General features: G+C 41.4%; 1 protein-coding gene across 5 annotated transcripts; it reads right to left on the minus strand.

Annotated features, from left to right (window-relative positions):
* Positions 1-191: 191 nt before the first annotated feature.
* On the minus strand, positions 192-8,352 carry LOC118174537 (TBC1 domain family member 24-like). 5 transcript variants are annotated; one of them, XM_035339921.1, is made up of 3 exons: positions 8,299-8,349; positions 3,495-3,695; positions 192-1,748 (listed from the first exon to the last, which is right to left on the minus strand). In XM_035339921.1, the coding sequence occupies exon 3, from the start codon at positions 1,669-1,671 to the stop codon at positions 712-714; it is 960 nt and encodes a 319-aa protein (XP_035195812.1). In that variant the 5' UTR covers positions 1,672-1,748; positions 3,495-3,695; positions 8,299-8,349; the 3' UTR covers positions 192-711. The 5 variants fall into 5 exon arrangements, with proteins under 5 accessions (XP_035195812.1, XP_035195809.1, XP_035195811.1 ...); XM_035339918.1 differs by having other exon boundaries at positions 192-1,745; positions 3,468-3,695; XM_035339920.1 differs by lacking the exon at positions 8,299-8,349 and adding an exon at positions 4,503-4,619 and having other exon boundaries at positions 192-1,745; positions 3,468-3,695.
* Positions 8,353-9,567: the final 1,215 nt, after the last annotated feature.

Genomic DNA, 9,567 nt, shown 5'->3' on the forward strand with positions numbered 1-9,567 from the left:
AGATAACGCAATCATCTTCTGGATTGGTATCCTCACTTACGTTTTTCATTGTTCTTTCAAAGTCATTATTTCAAATAGCGCCTGTACCTGTCACAAAACCAGCCATCTCCCACCTAAGGTTACTATGCCCTTGATTTTCAGTTTTGCAGTCAAACTACTTTTAAAAGTAACCTGTAAATAAGACTTATTTCTTCCCTATTACAAAATCAACTCCCTAGGTGAGGAAAACATGCCCACCTCAGACACTGTTTGCCTACTTGCAGTAATGAAGCACCTGGGTTCACAGTACTGGACGGCACGAAATTCATGTTTTATACTAATAATCTCATCTTAAGATTCTTCGTATTTATTTGGGTACTTCTCTTCCCAGTAAGTTACCAGTGTTTTTCCAGCTTTAATAACATGCCTTTTGGTTTAAAATCAGCCTGTGATAGACACTTTTGAGATGCAGTATTTGCAATCAACATATACCCATAAAAAGTAATTATGAATTCATCACACTTCTCAGCTCAGTCCCAGCAACTCTGAAGTTTTGGGCTGCTGACTTTTTCTAACCAAGTCCACACAGAAAAAGTCAGCAGAGGTATCAGCATGCACCAGCAGAGCTCTTCTCCCCCACCAGGCACGCAAGACTAGCGGACTGTTCATCAGACTGAGAAAAGCTCAGGATCTCAGGAGTGGAGATCACTCGGACTACCTGTGGGGAGACCCCTACCTTTTCTGTTTGACTGTGATGCCCTTCTGCTGTAAAGCCTTCTCGTTGGCCATCTGCAGCAGCTGGATCTCCTTCCGTGAGAAAAGGCGGATAGCAAGGGCCTTTTCCAGAAGCCTCTCTGGAGACACTGACTTCGCAATGTCTCTCACAAAAGCTCGAATATCCTGCTGTATGCTGTCAGACTCCATGGGCTGCCCAGCCCTGACTTTGTGAAAAGATTTCAGAATAGCCAGTGCAACGCGATAGAGAACTTTGTAGCCCTCCACCAGAAACACATCAAAGACCCGAGCGATGTATACCATGGGCAGCTCTCCGAAGAGCCACCGCTGCCAGTCAGAGTACACCTCTAACACATCCTCGGACACTGCCACCATCAGCTTGTGTGCTGCCTGGCAGTACTTGTTAACCAGGTCCCCGAAAGTCATGCACGAGGACTCAAAGGCTAGGAACGTCTGATCAATGAGCCGCTTCGAAGGGTCGTTGCAAGCAAGGATGCGGCAAACCTGTTCAAAGCACTCTGCCTCATCCTTGCTGTAGTGAAGGAGCAAAGCTATCACTGAAGGCAGTGCTGGGCAAAACGATATGTCTGGGAACTGATTTGCAATGCACAAAATAATCTTCCTGACTGCCCCAATGCCTTCAGCATTCAAGCAGTACGTAGGGACCAGGCTGTCGTCAAACTCTGGCAGTGGTAGGGAGCTACTGTTACGTTTTCCAACAATCTTCACAACAATGTCGCGGTAAACATTTGCGTCCGGGGTCACCGTGCGGCATGGGATGTTGCTAATCAGCTTGTGGTACACTTTGGCTCTCAGAGAATGGTTCTTGGCCCAGTAGCCTTGTCGGGCCAGCTGCTTGAGTTCCTGGAACTCCGTGCAGGTCAGGTCCTTTGCATCCTGGCTCTGGACAGTAACATCCATTTTGTCCCAATCCACAAAGCAGCTGTATTCATCCATGGCTTGAGGAGAAGCATATGAGAAAAATAATGAGAACTGAGACTATTTCATCATTAAATGTCTTGCAGATTTTCCTGAAAGAAGTAAAAAAAAGAGTTTGTGCAACAGATGATCTCCCATTTTCCTTAGGAACACACATACATACATTCAACTTGTTCCTGCACTGCCAAAGCTGTTCTCCAAAGCATAAAGTATATAAGCACTTTTTATTTTTAAGCCAAACATCACTGCCATTCTCATTACATACTTGTCAGTAACTCATATCAAAGTTATTTATCAATGGCCAGCCCACAGACTGATTCTGAGCACATCTGCACATCAAGTGAACTTCCTAACTGAAGGACCGAGCAGAGGCAAAGACCTGTAAATTAACTTCTCACTTGCAGAAGAGAAACATCCCACTCAGAAATATCCACAGCTTGTCCAGTTTGCAGTCTCTATTCCTAACTCTCTGGGGGAGTAACTGTTATTTATCCTAAAATTATGCAGTTTCATGAGCAGTGTAAACTGTTCCAAGACTGTGAAGCCAGTAGAAAGAGACGCTGACCTCCTGGTAGACACAACCACACGCTCCTAGGTGCTCCTTTATGCTGGTACTGGCTCTCGTGGTCACACAGTTGCAGAGACTAGTTTGTTGATGTACAATTCTTCCATTTGGTAAGCAAGATGTGCAGCTGTAGGGTCAACTAGGCCAACGTCAGTGCCAGTGCAAAGATGACAAGGCAGAACCACCCTTTTGGATGGCAATACGGGCTCACATCAGCTTAAAACAGCTTCACGACACTGATTCTCAATCCTCTTGAGCACCGCACTGGACTGCTGGTTCTGATTTTGTATGCATTTCTATGATCACACCACCCTCTAGAGGGCCTGCTGTCACCAACATTAGACCATTTTAAAAACACACTAGCCTGTAAGCGCAGCGAGAGCCGAAAGATCAAGTCCTAGCCTCTAGCTCCTCAAAGCACGTGTTAACATGATCTACCAGCTGACTCCAGCTTCAAAGCACACCTGTGTCCCAGCAGCCAGCATGACTGCAACCACTAATGCCCATACGTGAATTAGCTTTAATTTACTGCATCTCCCCTTCCAGTTTGCCACTAAAACACAGCAGTGACAGCAGGCAACAAGTTAGTCCACTGCAGGAACATCTCTATCAATGCGCCTCAGCACCAGGTTAAAGCTGGGGAGCACGCCCCCAGACTCTGCAGCAGCAGATAAGCTCTATAAAATGCAACAGGCCCATGGAACTGATTTGTATGATTGTGACATTATGTGCAAAGGCCAAAGCAACAAAAACAGTTATTGAAATGCTTCCAGAAAACCTTTTGCCATTCCTGTATCAACAGACTGGACGATGCATAGAACCTGACGTTTACTAGCACTACCATGGTCTTTTTTATAACAGGTGCATTAAAAGGATTTGAAGCTCAAGGCAGACACACCATCAAGACATGATTCATCCTTCCTACTTTACTACAGTAAAATAAAACAAACATTTTGGTTCAAATTCAGAGAAGTTCATAAACATACAATGAGCATTAGCTTGGACAGCCATACATTTAATTCAGATAGTGTTAAAGTATGGCTAAAAAATAATTACCTTTTTTTTTTTTTTTGGAACCACATAGTGGGACACTGAAATTTAATTTCTCTTTAATAAGGTTGTCAGCAACACACAGGAGCCTTTTGGATGGCTCCTTCCTTCCAAATATTTTCTCAGATTTTATGAAAACAGATTTTTTGGGGGTCATCTTTTACACTGTAGAACGTAAGAACAATAAAGAAATGCTCACCTTTTCTTTTTGTTGTGTTCTTCCACATATGAAATTAATTCTCAGGCTGTAATTAAAGGAGGCAACATGTTGTCCCCACTTCAGACCTGAAAGCAGGCTATTTTATGGCATTTAGAAACAATGCTTCCTTGAGAGCACGTCTTCGGGATCTGCAAAGGAGTAAGGGTGGGATACCAGCCCACTGCAGAGTCAACGTAGCTCTGTTAACATTTTTCTGTCATTCTCCACCTGGGAAAGACAGGGAAATTTATATTTAATTGAAATTCTACAATATCCTTGTGGAGAAAAATTATATTTCTATGTAGGAGGGAGCAAAGTACAGAAAGTTGAACCATACAATTCACGGTCGCTTCAGCACAGAAACTATTACAACCCTGTACTTGCTGGAGTCTCCACTATGAAATAGCTTCCCCTTTCTGCCATCACTTTTTGGGAACCACTTATGTTTACATTAGGGAGGGTTAATTAAAATATCTATCTTATGAGAGAACTTACAAGATACTCAGAGTTACAACTTTTCTGTCCTTTTTCCTATAAACTTTCTTCTCTGTCCTTACTCTTTGCTTTTTTGCTATCATTCACATACCTCATGTCATGTATTCATATGAATTCATATCTGTTTTCTATCATTCACAGTCACAGGCATGTTTAAAGGTTGCATGTCATCTTTCCCTCTGGAAGTTTCTCCAGAAACTAATGAATTTGGTGAGCGCATGCTCCTCAGCAAGCTCACTGAAGTCAGTGGCTAGGGGATGGAAATCCGACTGACAGAACTTTTGAGCACACTTTGGCTGGGAGAAATCCGCTGGCTGTGCAAGTAGGTCTGGCTCCTTGTGCTTCTCAAAGCTCTAAATGCTGCAAGAAAAAAAATGACAGCAAAGCAAACAGGCATTGTCGAGGCCGCTAAAGCATGACCAGCTCTTAACTGCTTGCAAAACCAACAGAATTAGCGTGCTTCAGCGTAATGGTGCATAGCTCCTGACACTGTGCCAAAAGCTACTGCAAGGCAGCAGGCCTCAAACTGGGAGTATTTACTTGCCAAAGGAGAAGAGCCCAAGAAAATTCAGAAAAATTCTGGGCAGCCTTTGTCGTCTCCTTCTCCCACTCCTTCTGAATCTTCCTCCATCCATCCTTCTGTACAAGTTTTCTCTTCTGGCAAACACATATAGAGCAAAGTTTAACTCTGAGTTGATGGTGAAAGCAGACAAAAGCTGTCTCATTTTCAGTAGCAAGGAGCAAGCTGGTCAGGGGCTGCGTCCCACCCGCTTCTCGCAGGTACTGAGACTCGCTTACATCTCCTTATTACAACACAACTCTTTCCCTCTTGGTAAAGTAACATTAGAAAAGTTAGCACCACGTTGCAGCAGTATCCTCCGCCTGCATCTCTAGATAACAGCACCTCAACTGCGGAGAACTGCAATGCTTTCAAGTACCTCTTCAGGCAAAGTTGTAATAGGGTTTTAAAAATTAGCAAAGCCAATTACACTACTCATGACAATGGCAAAGCTTGAAAGTTCCATACACCTCCTTTAACGAGAAGCCCTCATTCTCCTTTCTAATTCGACTGATTTCTGCAAAACAGTAAGATTAACACAGAACAACACACTTTTTTAGTAGCAACCACCACACAAGTTTGAGATTGTTGGATCTATTGGTGTATTATGGAGCTTCTCGCTCTTCAGTTAAGTGCAAATTAAAAACAAGTGAGAAGTAGGAAAAAAGCATATTGAAAATACACCAAAAATGGCTGCAGTAAAGACAAAAGATTTTCCGAGGTTAAGTCTAAAACTATGAAGCAAATAATCATTATAATTCAAAACCAGGCAATGACCACTGAACTGGGACTGGCACGATTTCAAGTCAATGACTACATTTTTAAGAAATAAGCTTGCCAATCCAGCCACATTTTTCCATTCCATCCCTTAATTCTTCCCATTGTTGTGTAGGCTACTTTCAGAAGATGTCTGAAAACTGCACTGAATGTTATAGAGCAATGAAGCAAATTGTGGCAGTCAGAAGCCTGATACTGCCTTTGGAAAAATAATAATAATAAAAAAATCTATGAAAGCATCTAAAAACACATCAGTCAGAAAATAAACAATTTGATTTAGGACTTCCCTTCAAAGGGAATATAAGGTCACAATTTTACTAAAGCTAACATGGCTAGGGACAACTTTAATACTTTTCATTACAAAAGCAACCTAGAAAGTTTTGCAAGATGCATTTCACTATTTCAATCACAAAATTAACCAACTCTACTTCCAGTTCATTAAAATAATCATTTTTTGCTTTCCAAAATGCAAGAATCAGCAAACTGAAATACCTGAACTAGAACTAATGTGGAGTAGCAATATTTCTTCCAACTCCAGAGTACATATAGCCACAGTAGTGAAATATTTATGTTCTAAAATTTTTAAAAATAGATTCCAGCTTTGATTAAAACCTGAGATTAAACTACTTGGTACTGATTTTAATAAACACAGTTCCTTAAAACATTATAATCGGGAAAACCTTGTTCCTTATCCTATTTCAAGGATCTTACAATTTTGCCTTCTGAAAGTTGTACGACAGATTAACAGCTTGTCAGGATACTTCACATATATATACAACTTCATTAAACTAACCCACACAGAAGGCACATTAACAGATGAAATCTTCTTCCTCAAGATTTCTAGCTATTAGTCCTCACTCCAGCTGAAGAAAATTAACCCCCAAGCCCTAAGTAGAAGATTCCCCATCCTTGAACAATGCTGAATCACACCTGAGATTTTTGCTTTATATACCAACGAATCTGATAGAAGGACAAAGCAACGCAGCAAGAAAGTAACGCTGCCGAAGAAAAGACAACTGACTTCCCTAAGAAACTGCAGAAGACCCGACAGTGTCTGACGGTACTGGTAAGAGCACACTGCAGGGCAAAGCATTTTAAGCATCTGGATGATTTCTCTGTGGATGTCACCACTGCATATGAAGCACAGTCACTGAAGGCTTGCCTGAGAATCTTGTGCTTTCATTTATAAATGAAAGCACGAGTAATGTTCTCTTCTTAAACAGGGACTTTTAATTATCTGTGATTAATCAATCATGTATTTTATTACAATAAAAAGTTCAGAAACGCAATGATCTATGCTGGTCTGGTAAATGACAGTAGCTTATACTTAAGAGAATGTGTAGGCCTTATATCTACAAACATTTCAACAGAAAACAGCAACCCCTCGTTCCCATCTCCTGTCCTGGGACAACACGAGCACTTCTAATACTCATTCACTGTTGATTCCATGAGCTGTACTTATTAGAAGATGCCATAGGAGGGAGAAAACCCAAACACTCCCAAAACAAACAACATAAAGGTCTGGAAAAGAAAACTTGTGCAAAAAAAAAAAAAGGAACAGAAGAAAAGATGAATGGTTCCACAAAGGGCGCAAAATGATAAAAAAGAGAGCATTGTACGAGGGTACTGGAGAGTGAATGTTATCAAAGATATAGATCAGGAGCTTCTGTCCTGCCTATGTCGTTACAGATAGGAGGACCAACTACGGGGAGAATTTTCCTTTAAAACAAAAACAAACAAACAAAAATGAATTTAAGCAGCAAATCTATTTTATACAATTAACGAAGTGTTACCCATTAAAAAAAAAATACTTTGAAACCAGAAGTTTCAAAATATGAAGCATGCCATATAAAGTATATGGAGGTAATAGATCAATGACTTGTTTATTCCAAGGTAAGTTTTGCAGCCCCATGATTTCAGCTGGCAGCTGAAAAGGGAGTAGGAAATCATGATCATATCAGACTATTTTATTATCTTCTGCACCAAGTGCTAAAGGTATAGAGGTTTTCTCTTGGAAAAGAAAATCTGATTTACAGTAACATAAGCATTTTGAAAATTACAAAGTTCAAGCTGACAATTTATAACAAATCTAATCTCCTCCAGCTCTGTAAAACTCCGTATCTTCTCCTTCTTCCCAAGACTGCCAAAAAGAAAAGCTTCCATAATCTAGCATCTCTGGTTATGGATTACCCCTCTTTGGAAACAACAAAAGGTAGATTATCCTGCACACAAGAGAAAACTTAGACACCAACACCAAACCAGCTCCAAAACCACTTTAGAATTAAAGGAGGATCTAATCTCGGGCAGAATGCCCACAATTACATTTCAGGGAACTTAGAATAAAGCAATATATTGTTCTTATTTCTGTAGTCTTCCAAAAGTTACGCAGTACCAAAATCCCAAGAGTAGCCCAAACACTTGTCCTGGAGCAGCAAAGGGACAGGAACAGCATTTCATACTGTAAAAGCAATCACTGCACAATCCCAAGCTAGCGCTACCTTATTTCATTAAAAATCAAACGGCATTTATAGCCACAGACTGGTTGCTGAGATTTTAATCTTACTATTATTGTAGATTGCTAATCTCTAGTCTTACTAGTGGGGCAAAATTTTGGGAAGACTTGCCTTGTCAGAGGACCATTAAGGTAGCTCAGAGCACAGGATGGAGGAGTTGCCTTGCAGTAGATGGTGTTCCTTATCCACATGCTCATTCTGAGTAAATTTCAAGGGACTTAAAATATCTGATGTCTGCTCTGTCAAATGTCACTGCATGGATCCACAGATGCCAGTCTCTCAGTTGGAGGGGAGGGCTTACAGGCACACTGAGATGTAAAGCAGGAATCTTGTCCCCCTGGGGAATTACATTAGAAAGCAAGCATTCCCTCTATACAGTGGGATATTATAACAAAAACAAACAAGGAAACAAGGAAAAAAAAACAAAAAAACAGCACCCGTAACACCCCTCCTTCCCCCAGACTGAAGGGATTTTATTAGTCCTTACCGCAGAACTTATCTTCGCATAGATCTTCTGACTTGCTCCCTTCTGCCAGGTCTGTTGATGAGGAGAAAAAAAAATCAGACCATTTAAGAAGAACGTGCTGGGCAGCACTCACACGCATTAGGTACACCAATGACCTCTGTAACTTCTAAAAGCTATCTGCCTGCACTTCTGCATGGCTTCCAACCTTCGTATTTGCCTCTGGAGTAGAGAGAACAAGGGGGCAAATACCCTCACAATGGAGAAGAGTGGCTAATTAACCATACTATTAAAGTGCTTACAGCATAAACAACTCATTTCAGTCTCTCAAACCACAAGCAGGATTACTGCTCGTGGCACCTTTGTAATAAATATTTTTAGCCAGTGTTCCCTTTGTAGTTTACTGCTGGTTCTCCTCTGCCCCAGCTCTTCCGCAGTGCTCCCCAGTGTTTTGATCTATGAAATTGCCTGTTTAACATACAATTTGGTGTCCTTCCTGTAATCTCTGAAGAGCATCTCTCCCCAAAGGGCACAGGTAGTTTCTGCATAGGCAGGGGACTTGAGAGTACTAGCTCTACAGCTTGCAGTATTTATCTTTTTAGGTTTAAGATCCCCAGTTCTGAAACAAAAATACCTATATTCTGGAGATACGTAGTGCAGTACAGGTTCAAATCAGCTTACTTGATACCAGTCACTGGACCAGGCTCTTGTCCTGTTAGGTAAGAAAGTTTGAACGAATCTGGTACACATCAGTCTTCTTTTCAAATGAATTATATTCAGCCCAGCAGACTTTGAAGTAACACAGTTTTAACAACTGCAAAATCCGATCATGAGAGCACCTTTTTATGTGAGTTATTTCTTCCTTCACTTGTTTTCTCCTGGAAAACTCGAACAAAATAACCCAGTGCTGGTGTAGCCACACAGGTGTTACACCTATCTGGTAACAGAACAGAGCTGTGTCCCTACCAAGCACGATAAAACACACAGTCTATCAAACTCCTTCCCCAGGACAATGGGAATCAACACTGGGGCTTTTGCAGCGTTTGAAAGCTCAGGTAGCTGTCCTTGAACTGAGGAAGTTTCAGCAAGAGGAGCACAAATGAGATACGGAGAAGCCTAAGTGCAGGAACAACACAGATAAGAGTGCTTAGTTCAGAGAAACAGCTAATTCCACAGCTGGACGCCTCCAGCACGTGCTCCCACCCATACACACGGAATCCAAGCAAGTCAATCATTAATACAGTGCAATTAGCTCTGCCTATTTTTATATCAGAAAGGTCCCGTGACTGCCTG

The sequence above is a fragment of the Oxyura jamaicensis genome, chromosome 14 (assembly GCF_011077185.1).
Source record: "Oxyura jamaicensis isolate SHBP4307 breed ruddy duck chromosome 14, BPBGC_Ojam_1.0, whole genome shotgun sequence".
In the NCBI taxonomy this organism is placed as follows: Eukaryota; Metazoa; Chordata; class Aves; order Anseriformes; family Anatidae; genus Oxyura; species Oxyura jamaicensis.

Bases quoted from the DNA above. Each gene is read 5' to 3' on its own strand.
- LOC118174537 (XM_035339922.1), bottom strand. From the start codon at position 1,671: ATGGATGAATACAGCTGCTTTGTGGATTGGGACAAAATGGATGTTACT.